At 49.9% G+C, this 20,048-nt stretch overlaps 1 protein-coding gene across 1 annotated transcript in view; it reads left to right on the top strand.

Moving 5' to 3' along the window:
* Nucleotides 1-6,685: 6,685 nt before the first annotated feature.
* XYLB (xylulokinase) overlaps nucleotides 6,686-20,048 on the top strand; it is a 43,413-nt gene continuing 30,050 nt past the window's right edge. Inside the window, exons 1-8 of the mRNA XM_007462686.1 lie at nucleotides 6,686-6,785; nucleotides 8,019-8,101; nucleotides 11,116-11,185; nucleotides 12,972-13,052; nucleotides 15,194-15,280; nucleotides 15,919-16,047; nucleotides 16,874-16,939; nucleotides 18,659-18,731. Of these exons, the coding sequence (XP_007462748.1) occupies nucleotides 6,729-6,785; nucleotides 8,019-8,101; nucleotides 11,116-11,185; nucleotides 12,972-13,052; nucleotides 15,194-15,280; nucleotides 15,919-16,047; nucleotides 16,874-16,939; nucleotides 18,659-18,731 (646 nt within the window). The 5' untranslated portion in view covers nucleotides 6,686-6,728. The remainder of the gene's footprint in view (nucleotides 6,786-8,018; nucleotides 8,102-11,115; nucleotides 11,186-12,971; nucleotides 13,053-15,193; nucleotides 15,281-15,918; nucleotides 16,048-16,873; nucleotides 16,940-18,658; nucleotides 18,732-20,048) is intronic.

The following is a 20,048-nucleotide window of genomic DNA, read 5'->3' as shown; positions in this document are numbered from 1 at the left end:
CTCAGAGCTCTTTAGAATCTGCTGAAACCTCAAAGTCCATCAAAGTTTTCTCCAGACATAAACACAAAATCAGCTTTTAAAAATCTTAATCCCAGCTGCATGAGTTACTTATTTAACGGGAGGCAGGACACCCCTCACCCTCAGACTTGGATAAACAAAACTGTATGACGTTTGCCCTGCTAAGGGCTATAGTTCCAAACATTTATTTTCAATCATAACAGCTTCCATTGGGAGATTGGGATTGACATATATACACTTATATGTATAAAACGGATAACTAATAAGAACCTGCTGTATAAAAAAATAAATAAAATTTTTAAAAAATCATAACAGCTTCCCACTGATCTTACAGAAAATTTGTACTACCCTTTGAGATAGAACAGAGAGAAGAATTATTTAATTTCTGACATATCTCAAGATGACATCTTCTAAAAAATTTCAGACAGATATAATAAATTAGTGAACCTGAATTATAATTGATTTGTCTTTTTTTTTTTTTTGGCCACGTCATCTTAGTTCCCCGAACTGAGGCCACGGCAGTGAAAGCGCCAAGTCTTAACCACTGGACCACCAGGGAAGTCCCTGATTTGTCTATTTCATTTCCCAATTTCTGATTACTTTTGATTGATTCAGCGATTTTATCTTTGTCCTAGAAGTGGAAGGGACAGGAATTAAAGCTACCAGTACACTCCTAACTTTTCACTCTTAAAACTGCTCATTTACAAGGATATATATCAGCCTGAACAGTTTCAGTAGCATCAGTACTAATGAACACAGCTTTAGGTGGGTTGGATAAAAACTAGTCTATTTTTACACAAACAGGATAAAATATATTGGAATTTAAAAACAGTGCATCTTTATCCAGAAAGCATATTTCTTCAGGATTTTTCTCAAAGAAAAGAGTTTGGGCTTCCCTGGTGGCGCAGTAGTTGAGAGTCCACCTGCCAATGCAGGGGACATGGGTTCGTGCCCCGGCCCGGGAAGATCCCACATGTCGAGGAGCGGCTAGGCCCGTGAGCCATGGCCGCTGAGACTGCGCGTCCGGAGCCTGTGCTCCGCAACGGGAGAGGCCACAACAGTGAGAGGCCCGCGTACCGCAAAAAAAAAAAAGAAAGAAAGAAAAAGGTTAACTTTGAGAAAAATCCATGTTGTGGATGCAGACTTCAAAGAATGAAGAGATAGTTTGATGTTGTTTCATTGGCGACCAGAGTATAGGAACTGAATTTATGTTTGTCTCCATTTTCCTATTTTACAATGAGTTCTCATTATTATATTTACTAAATGAAATTTTTTTCTTTGTCTGAAAAGTTTATATCTAGTGCTTTACCCTCAGATAGATTAGTTTTCACTGACTTCTGTTTTATGATGTAGTATATTCAGTTGACAAACACCTACCTTCAAAGAAAACTCAATTCAATCAAAGACCTTGCTAACAGAAGAAAATGTAGGCTATATTATCTTTGTAGAAAATGTCAGAAAATAGCTTTGTAGCTTGGGCGTGGAGAAACACTTCTTAAACAAGATCAAATAGCCTAGACAATAAGGAGAAAAACTGATGGATTTTATTATATTCAAATTAAAGATTTCCAGTCCACAAAGGTCAAGATGGACGTAGTTAGCAGATAAATGACATATTGGGAGAAGATACCTGCAACATCTAAGACTGATTGGGAACTTATATCTTGAAATATAAGAAACTCCTGCAATCCATAAAAAAAGACAAAAATTCCCAACTGAAAAATGGGCAAAGAAAATAAGCAGGGAATTCACTGAATGGGAAATCCTAAATGGCTAGTGAGTGTATATGAAGAGATGCTCAAATTCGTCAATAATGGGAGAAATGCAAATTAAAGCAATGATGAGAAACCACTCCTCACCTATTACACTGGCAAAATCAAAAAGGGTGTAAATGCCAGGTACCATATATAGGATGTGGAGATACACGAACTCTTGTGCATTCCAGGTGGGAGTATAGTGCAGCACAGCCATCCTCAGGAGTAATCCAGCACTCTGATCAAACTAGTTATGCACACATAGTATAAACCCTACTCTTGGATATAACCCCCCCCCAAATTCCCTCACACAAGTCCATAGGACCATGGATGAGGGTGTTCCATACTGTGCTGTTTGCATTAGTGGGGAACTGGAGTCCACCCCGGTGTGTCTCAGTGGCAGCCTGGACAGTAAAATCTGGAGTCAGCACACTAATGAATATGATAGAGCTGTTAGAAGCAACCAAGTAGATCAGGGCTTCCCACATGTTTTCACTTCATGGCATCCTTAGAATCTCAACAATTTTGTCACGGGGCTCCTTGGCCAAAAGAAAAGGCTAACAGTTCTGTTTATTAAGTAGTGAGGTCCAAACAGCTTAATACATACTTATGTCCTAACAACTTAATAGCTCTTTGAAGAAAATAATCCACGTAAATTGGGGGAGAAAATAATACATTTCACTTTTAAATAAACAGAATTACTCACTAAAGGGATGTTGTGTGCCTGTTGGGCACTGCACAACTCCTCAAAGTTTGGGATCAGACTGGACATTGCTGCCCTTATTTTGCTTCACTTTGATTTTCCTGCAGGACTTGCTTAGCACCATGACACAGTTTTGCAAAGATATGATGCTTTATCCTAGAAAGGAATGTAGCACAGTCCAATGTTGGAACCGTCAACTACCTCGTTAGCAGTTCCCCTGGTGCCTGACAGAGGTTGAGTATAACTGTGTTTCCCTTGAAAAGTAAAAATACCCCGTTGCACCCCTATGGGTTCCCTACAGCGTCCTAGAGCACCTGGGTGCACAGTTTGGGAACCACAGAATACATATAACTGAATAAACTGTAAAAACAGTGCTGAATTTTTAAAAAGTACTTAAAAACTAATGCCTAGGGAATTCTCCGGGGGTCCAGTGGTTGGGACACTGTGCTTTCATTGCCAAGGGCGAGGGTTTGGTCCCTGGTTGGGGAACTAGGATCCCACAAGCCACGTGGCATGCCAAAAAAAACCAAAGCAAAACAAAACTAATGCCTATGGGGCTGTGCTCTTGTTGAGGTTTCAATGACCTGGCTCCTCACTGCTAAACTGAGGGACAGGTTTCCACACAGCATTTGACGCTGTCGAGCCCCACCTCATAGGAAGGCCCTTCCTTTGGCTTCTACCTCATCCCTCTCTCAAGGTCTCTTCTTGCACTGGGACTATCCTTTTCGGTTCCATCTGTCCCACTCTAGTCGTTTCTGTGCACTCCAGCCCATCCCCATTGGGAGATGGTAACTCCTAAATCACCGTCTTCAGCCCAGACCTCTTTACTGAGCTGGAGACCTCGTATCCAACTGCCTGTTCAATATCTCCACTCAGACATCCCACAGGCCCCGCAAACCTATCGTGTCCTCCCGAAACTCACCATCTTCCCCCAACGCCTACCTCTCCTCCTATGTTTCCTAACTCAGAGAATGGAGCCACCCTCCATCTGGTAGTGGCCTGAGTAGATTGCATTGGTGGCCCCAATTCTTCACGCTTCCTCGCATCCACACCCTTGCCATGGCCTCCTCCCCACTGCTTGCCTTTGGGCTGGCCACAGGACTGGCCAGTGACATAGAGGTGAAAAGGTAGCATGCCAGTTCTAAGTCTAGACCTTTGGAGGCCTTACAAGTGTGCCCTTGCCTCCTTCTGCCCTGCTGCTTTCTTACTTTTTTTTTCTTTTTTGGCTGCAAGGCTTGTGGGATCTTAGTTACCCAATCAGGGATCGAACCATGCCCCCAGCACTGGAAGCACAGAGTCCTAACTGAAACCACGTACCTCTGATTGGGACTTGAACCCATGGTCTTTTTTTTTTTTTTTTTTTTTTTTTTTTTTGCGGTACGCGGGCCTCCCACCCCTGTGGCCTCTCCCGTTGCGGAGCACAGGCTCCGGACGCACAGGCTCAGCAGCCATGGCTCATGGGCCCAGCCGCTCCGCGGCATGTGGGATCTTCCCAGACTGGGGCACGAACCCGTGTCCCCTGCATCGGCAGGCGGACTCCCAACTACTGCGCCACCAGGGAAGCCCAAACCCACGGTCTTTTAATTAGAATCACTCAGCTGGTGTCTGGACTAACTGAGGCTCAGGTTCTTTGTGTCTCAACTCAGAAAGAATTCAGTGAGAGACAAAGTGATAGGTAATATTTAGAGAGAAACACGTTCCACAGACAGAGAGTGGGCCATCTCAGAAGGCAAGAGCGACCTCGAAATATGGTGTGGTTAGTTTTTATGGGCTGGGTAATTTCATAGGCTAATGAGTGGGAGGATTATTCCAACTATTTTGGGGCAGGGGTGGAGATTTCCAGGAATTCGGCCACCGCCCACTTTTTTGGTCTTTGATCGTTGGCCTCAGAACTGTCATGGCGCTGGAGGGTGTGTCACTTACCTTATGCTAATGTATTACAATGAGCATATGATGAGGCTCAAGGTCCACTGGAAGTCGAATATTCTGCCTTCTTGGACCTGGTTGGTTCTAACCAGTTTTCGTCATATCCTATGGCTATGTCATGCTTTTAAAGGCCGTGCCCTGCCCCCTTCCCTTCTGTTTCATAACCACTGGACTGCCAGGGAATCCCCTGCCCTGCTGCTCTCAAGAGAAGAGCGTGCCTGTAGGACACTGCTGGTCCCAGGAAAGGAAAGATGAGAGACACAGGGAGTAGAGCCCCTCTAACTGAGCTGAGCCTAGATCAGCTGACCTGCTGACATCTGAGAGACAAGAAAAGATGATTGTTTTAAATCATCAAGTTTGGGGGTGTTTTGTTATGCATCAGTGGTTATCCAACCAGGCCACCTAAGCCAGGAACCTGAGCATTACTTTTGCTGCTCCCTCTCGCCGCAATCCACGGTGTTCCCAGAGCTTCCTGAGTATCTCTGGAATCCATCTAGCCTCCATCCTCAGCACCTCTGAGGTGTTAGCCCTAGCTCAGGCCTCCTGCAGCTACATTCTAACTCATTTTTCCTTCCTCCCCTTTGCCCCCATTCTCCACACACAGCATCTTGAGTGACCTTCCTTATATGCCAATATGATCATGTGACTCCTGTGGGTTTGCCTCGCCCTCAGGCTGTGGTGTCCTTAGGGCCTGATATGGGAAGGAACCTTGCTAGGCACTGTGGACAACCTGGTCATGGTGAAGAGACACCTCCAGGGCAGTTTCTGCTTTGTTCCTAAATCCCTGGTGCAGCGAACCAGGTTCAAGGTTGGAGCTGATAAGCAAAAGGCCAGCCTCAGGCCACGGCAGCATTTCCCAAGTGTTCCCTGAGACCCCTCTACTACTGGCTGGGCCTTTTCAGGGCGTCAACAGGGAAGCCAGTATGAGACGCGTTGATAACTTGGAATTAAGATTTCCATCCTTATTCCTTGCTAAAGGATCAGATCGTGGGTGTACAGTCTCCTTAAACAGGCAAATGGGCTCTCAGACCTCTAGTCTTCTTTGTGGCCACAGTGAAAGTGCTGTTACATCAAGAGAAAGGATGAGTCACCAGTCACCAGCATGGGGTAGAGATGCCACAACCCATAGAGAACAGCACCCCTGACCAAGAGTAGGTCTTCCTGTGAGGCAGCTTGAGAAACAGCCAGCTGCCTCAGCCTTCAAGAGACTTTTATATTTTGCCACGGGCCTTCTCACAAGGCTGCCCAGCAAATTGTCTTGTTTAGTGGTTAAACATGTAAATTCTGCACCCAAACTCACTAGCTTTGGGTCCAGCCCTGCCACTGACCTTGGGACCTTGGGCTAAGAAGAGGATCTGGGTTCCAAGCAGCTCAAGTTCAGCAAGAGAGATATGGGTCATAAGACCATTGCATCAGGGGCTCTGCTGCGCTGGGGGCTCCTGGGCGGAGCACCTGGGTGGGTATTGGGAAGGCTTCTGCGGGACACACTAGGTGGAATGTGGGGAAGAGAAGGGTTCCTCAGCTCCAGGAAGAAAAGGAGTGAGTCTGCTTTTGGTTTTCATCCCCCTTCACCGTGCCTGGAATACCAGCTGACCGCAGGAGTGACGAAGGAGCCCCCTCCGGGGGAAGTGGGGGCGAGGTGGCTCAGGAGCTCTGACTTTAAATGCAGAGGTGGGATGCGGCACACGTCAGACTGGGGATAAATGCAGAGGTGGGATGCGGCACACGTCAGACTGGGGATTAATGCAGAGGTGGAATGCGGCACACGTCAGAGCTGGGGAACTACTCAGATCTACTGGGTCAGGACAGGTCCTGCTGGAGCCCCGCGCCTCCAACCCCAGGGCACATTTCCCTGTGCCCCCTAACTCACCACCATGAGTGGACAGCTGCTGCAGTACCCGAGAGGGACGGCCATGGAAGTCCCCAGGCTCAGGGCCCCCAGAGAGACAAGGACAAGCCGGATTAAGGTTGAATCCTCTGACCCAGGCGTCCTCCGAGAGAAGGCAGGCAGCGTTAGGGCCGGGCCTGTGCAGGGAGCACATTTGGATGGGAAGCAGGGCGGGGCGGGATTGGAGGGAGCGGGCTGCGCAGGGGACACCCGTCGGTCGCCCAGGTGCGAAGCGCTGGCGGAGGCCGAGCCGCGGTGCGTTCCCGCCCTGTTCACCAGCAGGCGGCGCCAGAGCGCAAGGCCGCGGGGGGCCTCGGGTCCCGGAGTCCGGCCGGGCGGGGCGAGGGGCGGACCCCGGCGCATCGGAGCTTTGGGGCGCGGGGGCAGTCCGGCGGCGGGAAGGACCCACAGAGCGACGCCTCCTGGAACCTCCGCGGCCATGGCCGAACACGCCGGTCGCCGCTGCTGTCTCGGCTGGGACTTCAGCACGCAGCAGGTATCGGCGCGGGCCCGGGGCCGGCCAGGCAGGGCCGCCTCTTCCGCGACGCTGGGCGGGCTGTCGGGGGACCCGGGCGCCTGGAACCCTGGGCCGCGCCGCGGGCGCGCCTCCCTCTCGGGCTTCCCGGGGACCCGGCGCCTCCGCTGGGCCTGGACCCCGGAACTCCCAGAAAGGGCGTCCACCCCCACTCTCCCGAGGGACCCACGGGCACGTGGCGGGGAAATGCCCGGAAGGCTGGGGGGGACCAGAAGGGCTCGCGCGCCGTCATGGGCACAGATTGACAGGGACCCGAAGGAGCTCAGCTACTGTAAACAGAGGACCAGACAGACGGGTAGACACGCAGGCAGAACCAGTGAACTGCAACCAGATCACCGCTAGAAGCTTTTTTTTTTTTTTTTTTTTAAGTGAAATGGGCACAGTGTACACCTGAACTTTGTTCCGCCCTGTGACAGCCCTTGGTTGGCACCAGCGTGCTCGGGTCAACGTGCCCAGCTGTGCTGCTCTCAGGGCCAGTCAGACAGGCAAGCAGAGTCAAAATTTGTCTTCAAACTGGGCTTGAGGTGCCAAGGGGCTGGCTCCTCCTTAACTTGGGAAATCAACACAGTTGCAGTGAAATCCCCCTCCTTGGATGGGTCAAGAGAGCAAGGCCAATCCCTGATCAAAGTCCTGTGGGACCTTGGATAAGTCAGGTTGTCCTGCTAGGCCTCAGTTTCTCCATCTGTCCAGGAAAGGAGTTGTATCCTTGAGTTTGGAGGTCTGCTCCATTGGGGCATGTGTCTCTGGTCCTTGACCATGGCCTGTGGGAACAGACCAGGGACCTTGCCTCTCAGATCTCTGCAAGTGTGGACCTCCAAGAGACATCTCAAAACCTTGCCTCCCATGCCTTCCCCTCTAGGACTTTCTCAGACCTTGCCTGGCACAGGAACCAGCTTATCTGTGGACATCTACCTCTAGAGCATCTTGGCTTTGGCTGTTTGGAGGGCAAAAATTCCCTGAGCTACATGGGTGTTTCTGCTTAGCCTCAGCTTCTCCATTTTACTAAGTCTTTGGATATGTCGCTAGATGAGGCCTCTGTTCCCATGGTTACAATGATGCACCCCAGCCTCAAGGAGGTCTCCAGACTGAATCACTTCTAGGGGGCTGGGCTTCACTTGGTGATGTTCATATCCCTGGACCAGTGTAGAAGCTGAGGAAAATTCTATACATTGTTTTTTTTTTAATGCCTTCCAGGTAAAAGTTGTTGCAGTTGATGCAGAGCTGAATGTCTTCTATGAGGACAGTGTGCATTTTGACAGAGACCTTCTAGAATTTGGGTATGTACCTAGTGTGCATGTGTGTGTTGGGGGTTGGTTTTGAGGTCCTCCCTGAACCTTTTTTTTTTTTTGGCTGTACCGTGGGCAGCTTGCAGGACTGTAGTTCCCCCACCAGGAATTGAACCTGGACACCCCCCCACCAAGTGAAAGCATGAGTCCTAACCGTTGGACCACCAGGGAACTCCCCCTCCTTCAACCTTTTACATTTATAAACCACACTGTTCTGGTTTCCTCAAACTGCGGGAGGGGTTGTCTTAATAAATCTCTCAGCATCTTTCTTCTATGCCTAGAATGCACGCTTCTGCATTCCTTTCCAATTCCACTCATTGCTTCATATATGTATAGTAGGTATCAGTTGAGACTTACTTTGTACCAAGCACTATGCTGGGTGCTGGGATGGTGGATGAAAAAGAGACATTGTCCTTGCTTTCCCAGAGCTTCCCGTTGAGTGGGGGGGATTGATATCAATCAAAGACTGATTGATTAAAGAAAAAAAAAAACCAAAAGAATGTTTGTTTATAAACTCAGGGAAGGCCATTGAAGGAAAGAAACTCACTTCTTCAAGTGCTTATTGTAAAGGAATGTGACCTAGACTTGTGAGAGTAGTTTAGGGAATGTTCCTAAAGAAGTAGTGCTTAAGCCAGGATCTGAATGAGTGGGGTTAGCCAGGTGATAGAAAGTAGAGAGCTTTCCACACAGAAGGAACAGCATGTGCAAAGGCCCTGTGGCAAGGAACACTGCTCATTAATGGAACTGAAGAAGGCCAGGTGGCTGGGGAGCAGAGAGGGAGGTGGAAGCTGGGTTGGGCCATATAGGCCATGGAATAGAGTTTGTCTTTATCCTAAAAGCTATGGTCACCCACTGAAGGGCCATAGGAATGGGGTGGGGGGCCGGGGAGGTATGACATGGTTTTATTTGTGTTTTGCAAAGATCTCTCTGGTGCACTGGGAAAGCAGGTGGGATGTGGCCAGAATACAGGTTGGAAAACTACTGAGGAGGTTTTTTTAAGATCATCTGGATGAGAAATGATGTTGACTGGAGGAGAGAGAGCTGGGTGGTAAAATTGACAGGTCTTGGTACAGAACTGAATGTGAGATATGAAGGTGAGGCTCTGGCTGGCATTCAGGGTGGATGGTAGACTATGAAAGAGAATTGGTTTCCAGAAGAAAGATCATGAGTTTAGGTTTTGGTAGGGCTGCCAGAACAAAATACCACAGACTGGGTGGTTTAAGTAACAGACATTTATGTTCTCATGGGTCTGGAGTCTGGAAGTCCAATTTCAAGGTGCTGGCAGCCTTGCTTTTCCTCTGAGGTCTCTCTCCTTGGTTTCCAGATGGCTGCCTTCTTGCTGCCTCTCACATGGTTGTCTCTCTGTGTGAGTGCACCCCAGGTGTCTCCCAGTTATGTTATCTATGTCCTAATCTTTTTTTTTAAGTTGATATGTTGTATTTTCATTTTTATTCAGTTCAAGAAATTTTCTTTTTTTTTTTTGGCCGCGCTGTGTGGCATGTGGAATCTTAGTTCCCCGACCAGGGGTCAAACCTGTGCACCCAGCAGTGGAAGCATGGAGTCTTAACCACTGGACCACCAGGGAAGTCCTTCAACTTATGAATTTTGGGGGACACAATTCAGTCCATAACAGCTGTGGATTTGTTGATTTTGAAGTGTCTCAGAGAGGTCCTGGTAGAAGTTTCCCTCCATGTCTATTTTAGATGTGACTTCCTTCTTGAAGCCTTCTCTGCTGGCCTTTCCCTCTCACTGCCCATCACCTTGTGTTGCCATCTATTTCTCCCCCAGCTGATGTGTCTCCTTTGAGCTGAGGTTGGAAGCCACCTTGCTTTCATATATATATTTTTCCAATTTATTTAATTTATTTATTTTTGGCTGCATTGGGTCTTCATTACTGCACACGGACTTTCTCTAGTTGCGGCAAGCCGGGACTACTCTTTGTTGTGGTGTGCGGGCTTCTCATTGCGGTGGCTTCTCTTGTTGCAGAGCACGGGCTCTAGGCACGGGGGCTTCAGTAGTTGTGGCACGTGGGCTCAGTAGTTGTGGCTTGCGGACTCTAGAGTGCAGGCTTAGTAGTTGTGGCACACGGGCTTAGTTGCTCCGCAGCATGTGGGATCTTCCCAGACCAGGGCTCGAACCCATGTCCCCTGCATTGGCAGGCAGATTCTTAACCACTGCGACACCAGGGAAGCCCTTGCTTTCATATTTTATATTACTGCAGGCCACCCATGTTAGAGTTTTGGTAGTTTGTGTCTTTCAAGGAACTGGTCCATTTCATCTAACCTATCAGGTTTGTGGCCACAGAGTTGTTCATAATATTCCTTTATTGTCCTTTGATGCCTGTGGGATCAGTAGTTATGACCCTTCTATCATTTCTGATATTGGGAATTTGTGTCTTCTCTCTTTTTTCTCTTGATGAGCCTGGCTAGAGATTTATCAATTTTATTGATCTTTCCAAAGGATCAGCTTTAGGTTTCATTGATTTTCTCTTTTCAATTTCATTGACTCGTGTTCTAATTTTAATTATTTCTTTTCTTCTGCTTGGGTTATTGCTGTTGTTGCCATGTTTGAGTTTTTGTTTTTTATGTCACTGAATTTCTCAGTCTCTTTTTCTGTTGCTTCTTGGTTTTGAGTCATTGTTTAAAAGGCCTCCTCACTCCAAGATTATGAAGTGGATTTGGAAGGGCTTCTAATCCAACCCCAAATTTCTCCAGTCCTTTCATGCCCACTGCTCCAAGTGACCGCCTTGCAGGGTGAACCCCTTATACTTAGAAGGCTTGTTTTTGCTGGTGCTTTCCGAGAATTGCCACCTCTGGGCCACACCGGGCAATTTCCATGCCTTCTCTCTCCATCTTGCCCAGCATCTTCCCTGTTCAATCTGTAGAGTTCCCACACAAGGCTGCGGGGGTGGGAGGGTGCTTCTCCTTCTGTAGGAGGGATCCAGGGTCTGCCATCACTGGGCCTCCGCCTGAGGCTCTATCCCGCATTCTCTCTTCTGCTTGTAGGACTCAGGGTGGAGTTCATGTTCACGAGGATGGGCTGACAGTGACTTCTCCAGTCCTGATGTGGGTCCAGGTAAGTACAGGGATTCCTGTCCCACTCCTCTCCCAGCCCATCTTACCAGCAAACTTGGTGATATGCTAGGAAGCCCAAAGGTGGCAGCCCATGAGAGCCTCTGTGGAGAGGTCCTCCTGGGGAAGTAGAATCTGCATGGTCCTAGGACCAGACTCAGCCTCAGTACTCCTGAGCTGAGAGGACTCACAGAGGGCTTCCAGGTTCTGAAGCCAGAGCAACTGGAAAGTCCTGCCAGTGACCATCTTTAAAATGCCACAGAGCAAACGTTTCCCAAACACTCTGATTTCAGGCCCTGTGGCCTCCCTTGAACCCTGAGATCCAAACATGCCCCTTGGGCTTTTCTCTTAGTGCTAAGTCGCCAGACTCTTTAACTCCAGGGGCAGGGGCCTTCAGAATGGTGGCTTGTGACCTGCCCAGTCAGGCTCAGATCCATCCCAAGCCAGGCCTGCTCGCTCAGGACCAGCGAGAAAGGAAGATGCCTGTTGCCAGATCCGGGTGACCCACGGGGCCACAGGGCCAGGGTGTGTGGACAGCACAGGCAGGTATGATAGGAGCCAAGGGCTGCCTCATGGGCTGCAGAGGACCTGAGACCCTGAAACTAGAGGCCAGCCGAAGGCAGCACTGAATGTGTCTGGCCAAAGCTTTTTCAGTCCTCCAGTACCTGTTTAACCGATTCCTAGTACTAACTTCTTTCTGTTAATGTAACAAGGATGATTTCTTTTTTATCGGCCTGACCCTGACTCATACTGGAGGACTGGGGGTAACGGATGTACTTCCGCCGCACAGGCTGCTGGGGAAATACTTCAGGGGGCTGAGCCGGACCACAGGGCAGGGGCAGTGGGGGTAACCGGCAAGAGTCGCTGTCTGGAGGTCCCACTGCGGATGTCAGGGGCTTCGGATGGGCCAAGGCCTTAACTTGGGGAGGTGGCAAGTGAGTAGAGAGCCAGGCTTGGGGTTGGAACCAGCATAATTGCTACTCCTGAGGGGCCCCCAGAACTGGACCTGTTCTAGCTTTGCCAGTCCCTTCCCCAGCTCTGCCCCACTCCTTGCTTGAGGTTTGGCAAGCAGGGCCAAGTTGGCAGCCGCAGCCAGGACTGTGAAAGAGCCCTCCTGGCATAGGATGGGGGTGGGAGGGTCAGGCCAAAGCTCCAGTGGCTCCTGTACCCTGAAGAAAACACAGCCTGTGATACGTATCTAATTCCCGGGGAAGTGTCAAGCTCTGCTGGGTGGCACCATCCATCCCACACATGGGGTCTTGCCAGAAAGGCAGTTCCAACCAGACGGTGGAGGGGGAAATAGAGGGTTGGGACAAATGGTCACCATCTTTACCTACTCCCTCCAACCTGTACTCCCGGACACAGGAGTCTGGGCCTGGAGCCCTGTTCTGATGGGAGCCTCTGCTTTGCTCTTTGCTTCTCCATTGCAGTGAAGTTATATCACTAATACGGTGGGTTGAAAATGCAGATAAAAGAAACCAAAATTTGAGCCACCTCGTTTTTGCTCTTCCTGCGTGTCTGGAAGTCACCAATTGGAGAAGCAAAATTTGAGGAGTGCTGGTTTCTGATTCCATTTACTTAAAATATTTTTAGCATAGCTCACTTTTTTGTTTGCTTGATGCCTACTTGTTTAATTGATGTATTTATTCTAGTGCTTCCAAATCCCGAGTCCTCAGTTCCTTCTCTGCCTCCGCTGGAAGGGCAGGCACTTACAGTCCAAATCAAGGCTTGTGTGTTAGCCTGGTTCCGTGGTTCAGGACAGTCACGGTGGATTCTGTGTTTCTTCTCAGGCTTTGGATATCATCTTGGAGAAGATGAAGGCTTCGGGCTTTGACTTCTCTCAAGTCCTCGCCTTGTCTGGGGCGGGCCAGGTTTGTTTGCTGCAGCCTCCGTCTATGGCATAAGGGCGTCTGTCTTGGGCAGTGGTGCAGGTGCTGAGGTGACAGCTTCCCTCGAGGGAAGGTGCTTGTTCTTGAAAGCCACAGCACACATTTTGTTGCAGTGAAAATCCGTATAGCTGTTTCACCTTGGTGGATATATCACTTCCCTCCTTGCAAAAGGATTTGAGACAGTTCTTACAATTAAGCGTTATACAAAATAGGACACAGGGTGAGGAGGCACTGGATAGAGGTCCTCTAAGGGGAAGAGGAAGCATTTGACATGAATGTACTATGACTGTTTGAGGGCACACAATTGCTTTTCTGTTTCTTGGAAGTAAAAGCAAAGTCAGAAATCATGCTAATAATGATAGCAGTTTTAGTAGTAGAGATATTAGTAATAATGGTGACAAAGAACAATGGAGCACTTAGTGTATGGCAGGTGCATGACTGAGCATTTTACATGCGCTAACTTAATCCTCATAACGATTGGACCAGGTGGTATCATGCAGTGGTTAGCGCAGGGGCTCTGGGTTTGATCCCTAGCTCTGCCATTTACCAGCAGCAACCTGGGGCCCGTTGTCCAGCTTTCTGGTGCCTCCATACTCTCATGTGCCGTAGGGTCAATGTGAATGTTAAATACACGGGACAGGGCAAGAAAACTTTAAGTTTTAGCTGCTTTTATTATCACTGCCATTTACATGGGGAAACAGAGGCACCAAGTGGTGATGTCACTTGCCCAAGGTCACATAGCTGCTAGGAGGAGTCAGGATTCAAGTCCAGTGTGATCCTCCGAATCATTTTGCTGCATGCTGGATTAGCATGTCTTCACATCCTCATTAGAGAGCACTTACTGATGCTTCTGAAGATGCCTCTTCTTCCCCTGACCTAACAGGAGGGTATTGATTGTGTCCTTGTTACACTAAACAGAGTCCCTGGTGATCTTGTCCACATCTCTCACCTGAACCCCAGGCCTGGACACCCTCTCCCTCCCAGACATCCCCTCCGCCCCCTTGGCCGGGTGTCCCAGGAATACCCCAAACTTACCATGTCCCAGACTCTGCTCACACACTGTCTTTCCCCCGATGTCCTCCTCCGGTGCCCTTTCTTGGGGAGTTCTCCTCTTCTCACCGGGGCCACAACCCAGGTGTCATTCCTGACCCCTCCATCTTCCCACCCCTACATGCAGGGGGTCCCCTCGTGCTGCTGACTTGTACATGACTCTTGAGTCTGCCACTTCTCCAACTCCGCCTCTGTCGCCCCAGGCCTAGTACCCATCATTTTTCTCGGGGCCTCTGCTTCTCCCTTCCTCCAACCTACCTTCTCCATGACTCCCACAAGCCCTTTCATACATTCAGCCCTGGCCATGTCACTCCCCTGCCAATCCAGAGTTCTCACCACCCCAAGACACACCCCAGCCTCCCGAGCATGGATGTCAAGGCTCAGGCTGTCACCTACCCCTCCAGTCCCTACTGCCCCCCGCCCCAGCCTCAGGCCCCTTCCGTGCACCTGCCAGCCTCTCTCAGCTGTGGTTACTCTCTGCATGGAGCACCTCCACCCTCAACTCTGGGATCCTTCCCTAATTATCACGTCCACTTCTACCCACCTGCACCCCCAGCTGGCTAGATGCCCCTCCTCTGTGTTCCCACAGCCCTGCCACTGCGCCTAATAGGGTTTTGTCCGTTTGTGTCCTTTTCCCTGACTCAACTCCAGTATCCTGCAGAGTAGCGACAATACCACCCTAGTCATCTGTCCCATGCCTGGCACGATCTGGGTGATCCATCAGTGTTTGTTGAATGAATAATGGGTAAGTGAACGAATGAGTGAATGTCAGGTAATATTATGAGCAATATATTTAAATACTTTTTTACAAAGCCACCAAAATCCAGACCGATAGTTCTTTCTTGGACCCTTCCTACAAGTTTTGAGGTGGACAGGGCAGAGTTCCTTCCCATATGATAGAAATGAAAACCAAGTCTCATAAAGGTGATGACCTCTGCGACTTACAAGTGGCGGGGCAGGCTTGGAGTCCAGTTCTTTGGCGTGTGGTCTGGGGTCTTTCTGGGTCTCCAAGAGGCTGACACAGGTGTGTGGCCACGGCCACGTGAACATGGGCTTGGGTTTTCCCTTGGCAGCAACATGGAAGCGTGTACTGGAAGGCTGGGGCCAGCCAGGTGCTGACAAGCTTGTCACCGGACCTCCTGTTGCATGAGCAGCTGCAGGTAACTGGTCGTGCTGTGGGAGTCTGAGAAACTTCCGTAGTGGGGAGAAGGGCCCCGAATCCTGTGGGCCCTGAAGCCTGGGGCTTTTGTGCATCGTCAAGAGCGTGGGAAGTTGGCTTGGGCAGCAGTCCTGTGAGCGTGGTCTTCCCTGCCTGCCTGCCACAGACATCCCTTCTGTCTGGACGGAGGCTCCGGTGCTAACAGCCCACCTCACACTGGTCCCCTCCAGCCCAGCAGGACTCTGTTGCGAGTTCCCCCCTCGGGAATTACCCCCTGGGACGTGATGCCTCCCGGTGTTGCTGGGAAGGTAGGCTCTGGCATCTCCTTTTCTCCCAGGCTCCACAGGCCCCCGCCCAGCTGCCCTTTGCTGCAGCTCTGGCCCTTCACCGCCCATCTCTGGTATTGCCTGTGGTGCTCAGTTGTCCTCGCCAGAACCTTCCACCTTGAGCTTTCTGGGGAGAGACCCCGCTAGGCCGGGCCGAGGTTTGGACATGAAGGGCTTGCGCATGGGTCTTCCAAGGTCACATCCAGGGAAGAGGCGTCCACAGCTGCTGTGATGGGCATGACTGCCAGCGCCAGGGCGACCCCCAGAGTCAGTGGGCGGAGCTCATGCCTGTGCCTCTGCCCCTTCTTTCCAGGCCTGTTTCTCCATCAGTGACTGCCCAGTGTGGATGGACTCCAGCACCACAGCCCAGTGCCGCCAGCTGGAGGCCACCGTGGGTGGGGCCCAGGCTCTCAGCTGCCTCACCGGGTCCCGCGCCTATGAGGTGGGCGACGCCCGCCACGGGCTGGGGACAAGCTGGGCCGGGAGGAAGGTCTGGTTGCTGGCTCTGGTGCCTTCTCCCTGGGTGTCTGGGAGGACACGGCTGCTGACCTGTCCCTGTGGGGATCACGTGAGGCTGTGTGGGTGCCACCCCTGTGGAGCCAGGACTGGGCACTCTGGCCCCTTGATTCTGAGCAAGGCCACGTGTGCCGCTCAGCGAGCACGGGCAGACCTCCTGTTGCGCCTCAGCCCTTCCAGGTCAGAGCTGACGTGCGACCCAGGCTGTGCTGTGTGTGCGGGTGATGACGGCACCTCAGTTTCAGCCTCTTTAACCTGGAGATGAAAATAGCACTTACATTTTGGGTAGTTTGGGAGCTGAAAGGAGTCGGTGCTTGTAAGATGCTTAGTGCAGCTCCTGGGAAAGTAAAAAAAATAAAGAGTGCCTCTTTCCTGTTGGCTTCATCCATGGTCCTACCCCATCCCATAGGGTGGCTGCTATTGGCCCAGCTGGGGTAATTCGATACTCCCTGGAGCAGAGGTTTGAGGGATAGGACCAACCCCACTTGGGTTGCCTTAAGGAAGAAGAATGTGGGTGGGGATAATACCTGAGTCCCCTGCATGGGTGCCCTAGGTCAGAGCAGACACCCTCCTGTGTGAGGAGCGAGGTTATTACTAAGGATGCTCAGCAGACATCAAACATTTCCAGATTTGAGGCCTTAAGCTCTCATTATGCTAACTAATCTTCAGAGCATGCTACACGAACTTTACTTTATGAAGTTGATCATTCCCTGTAGGATTTGGGTTTTTAAGAATTTGCACTCTTTTTCCAGCGATTTACAGGAAACCAAATTGCAAAGCTTTACCAGCAGAACCCCGAGGCCTACTCACAAACAGAGGTTGGTTGAACGTTCCTCTTTTTTTTTTAAGATTTTTTTGATGTGGACCATTTTTAAAGTCTTTTTTGAATTTGTTACAATATTGCTTCTGTTTCTGGTTTTCTGGCTGCAAGGCATGTGGGATCTTAGCTCCCCAACCAGGGATTGAACCCACACCCCCTGTATTGGAAGGCGAAGTCTTAACCACTGGACCGCCAGGGAAGTCCCTAAACATTCCTCTTTTATTGAAAGTCACAGTTGAATTCCTTTTATAACTTAGCGTAAATAAATCTCATGTGCATGGGCTAAAAACATTGATTAGCAGACATTAAAGATGATATATATTCAATTTGCTTTTATTCTCATTGTCAGGCTTTTTCCAAAGAGGAGGAAAAGAACGGAATTGTGGGAAAGAGAATTCCGGGGCTCTCCTGACCAGAAGGGTGGAGGTCAGGGTCAGGGTGGGAGCAGGGGGACTGGTGGCTTCCTGGGACCACCTGAGTAGGAGATCTGGGTGCCCTCAGGCTCTATCTGCTCAATTTCTCTGGTTAATGCAGGATGGTTACCTGCATTTGATTGGTGTGGGGTCATTGTTTTCTTAGGAAATTTGTAAGGCTGGACCAATGTCTCGAGCTGTGGCCCTTCAACCAGAGCCAGCAACCCAGGTTCATTCCTTGATCCACAGTTGCTGAAAGCCAGCACTTAATGCTGCCTGAGAAGCAGCTCAACATCCTGGCTAGTGATTATCATCTCCGAGTAATTAGAAAATGATCAGCTTGTGTTAAACCAAATTGCCTTTTAAACCTTGGACATTAACATGCAGTTTTTAATTTAATGATTCAAGGTTCCAGATTACTCTGCAGCTTTAGCCGTTAATGAAGGTTTTGGGTGGAGGGGGTGATAAAAATTCTCTGAATGCTATGTGTGGAACAAAGGTGGCCCAACTGGGGACAGGAGGTGATGGCATTCTCTCCCCTGGTCCAAGGGCCCGTGATTCCCATGTGGAAGCAGAGACCCTCAGGGTGACATTTAGAATCCATGATCAATTCCTCCCGTTCATGTTTGGCACCTCTGGCTTCTGAGGAGCCGGCTTTCCCTTCTCATTCTGAACCCCTGAGACTGTGTTTGTTGTTTCTGAATCCTGTGGCCACGCATCCCACTTCCTCTGTGATTAGATATAAAGACCACAGACATGGAGGAGGGAAATCAGGGCCCCACACTCCCTGGCATAATGGATTCTGGGTGAAAACCTGCTTCCCTAAGCGTGGCTTTTTTATAAGGTTTTGTAGTTGGTTTGTTTGTTGTTGGTTTTTATTTTTGGCAGTGCCTCGCAGCTTGCAGGATCTTAGTTCCCTGACCAGGGATCGAGCCCAGACCCCAGGCAGTGAAAACCCGGAATCCCTCACACCAGGGAACTCCCTTTTTTTTTTTTTTTTTTTTTTTTTTATTTTTTTTTTTTTTTTTTTTTTTTTTTTCCATTTTGAACTTAACAGTTTTATGGCTTGTCAGAAACTGCAGAGCAAGGGGCTTTCCTAAGAAGTCACTTCTTGGTGTTCCAGCCACTCAAAATGCCCTGAAGGACTGAGGGATACTCAGTCCCTCACATTGCTGGGGCATCTTGCCCAAAATTTCTACCTCCCTCCCCAGTTTAAAACTCTTGTCCTGTTGTGTGTGTGTCAGAAGTTGTCACCTATTTATGGAAGTGAGTCATAAATCTCACTGTGTTTCTCTCTTCTGCAGAGAATTTCCTTGGTCAGTAGTTTTGCTGCTTCTCTGTTCCTTGGGTCTCACTCTCCTATTGACTACAGTGACGGTAAGTCTTCGGAGTCCATGGTGTGGGTCTGTTTAGCGGGCGTGCGGACAGCCTGAGCACCATGCACTGGTGGGTGCCAGTCTTCCAGTCCTACCGTCTGTTGCCAAGAAGGGAGTGTATTATCTTTTGCGGTGTAACAAATGGCCCCAGCGCTTAGCAGCTGAGAGTCATAAATGTTTATTATCTCACAGGTTGTCTGAAGGTCAGTAATCAGGGAGTGGCTTCTCTGGATGGTTCTGGCCTCGGGTCTCTTAGGAGGTGGCAGTCAAGCTGGCCGCCAGCACTGCGGTCAATTAAAGGCTTGACTGAGGCCACGCACGTGACCGTGGGCCAGAGGCCTCAGTTCCTTGCCACGTGAGCCCGTCCCCCATATAGGAGCTGAATTCACCCCAAGTGAGGGGTGAGAGGAGACAGCGGCCAAGCAGAAGCTGCAGTCTTTCACATGATCTTGGGAGTGATGTACATCCCTGTCCCTGGTCACACACACCTACGGGAACAGAGAGAGGGGACCTCAAACGGTGTGAACACTAGGGGATGAGTAGGGGTCATCTTGGAGCCTGGCTCCCACAAGGAGTTACTTATTGAAGTTTTTGTCCACATTTGGGGAACTCATGAGAGTGGTGAGCTTCTGGAATCAAAACCCTAACAAAAATAAATGCAGATGCTATGTATAAAACAGATAACTAATGAGAACCTTCTGTATAGCACAGGGAACTCTACTCAGTGCTCTGTGGTGACCTAAATGATCAGGAAATCCAAAAAAGAGGGGATATGTGTATGTGTGTAGCTGATACACTGTGCTGAACGGCAGAAACTAACACAATATTGTAAGGCAACTATACTCTGATAAATAAACAAACAAACAAACAAATAAATAAATGCAAACGATGCCTGTGAAGAAGGAGAGCTGGGAGGAGTTTGCTGAAGGAGCTCTTGGGTGAGACTAGCGTGGAGAGAGGAGAATGCAGAGCAAGAGCCCTGGCCTGGGAGGTGGCCCCGGAAGAGCCTCGAGTCCTCCGAGTCTCTGGGAGCTCAGCTGAGGTGTGTGAGTGCGCTCGTGTACCAGACGCTGGTCTAGTTTTCAGGGCACGGAGGGTGACTGAGGAGACTCAGTCAGGGCACGGAGGGGCTGGTCTAGTTTTCAGGGCACGGAGGGTGACTGAGGTGACTCACAATCTGGAGAAGCAAAGCTTCGTCCCACACAGGAACCCAGCTCCCTGGAGCTCAGACCAGTAGAGCCCTACCCCTGGAATAGCCTGTATCCACCTGTGTCCTCCACACTCACCCCAGCCAGCCGCTAAGTGCTGCTGGGGAAGG

Source organism: Lipotes vexillifer, unplaced genomic scaffold, assembly GCF_000442215.2.
Source record: "Lipotes vexillifer unplaced genomic scaffold, Lipotes_vexillifer_v1.1 scaffold539, whole genome shotgun sequence".
NCBI classification, from domain to species: Eukaryota; Metazoa; Chordata; class Mammalia; order Artiodactyla; family Lipotidae; genus Lipotes; species Lipotes vexillifer.
Note: the sequence above shows the minus strand (reverse complement) of the source record. Positions and strands in the feature narration are given on the sequence as shown.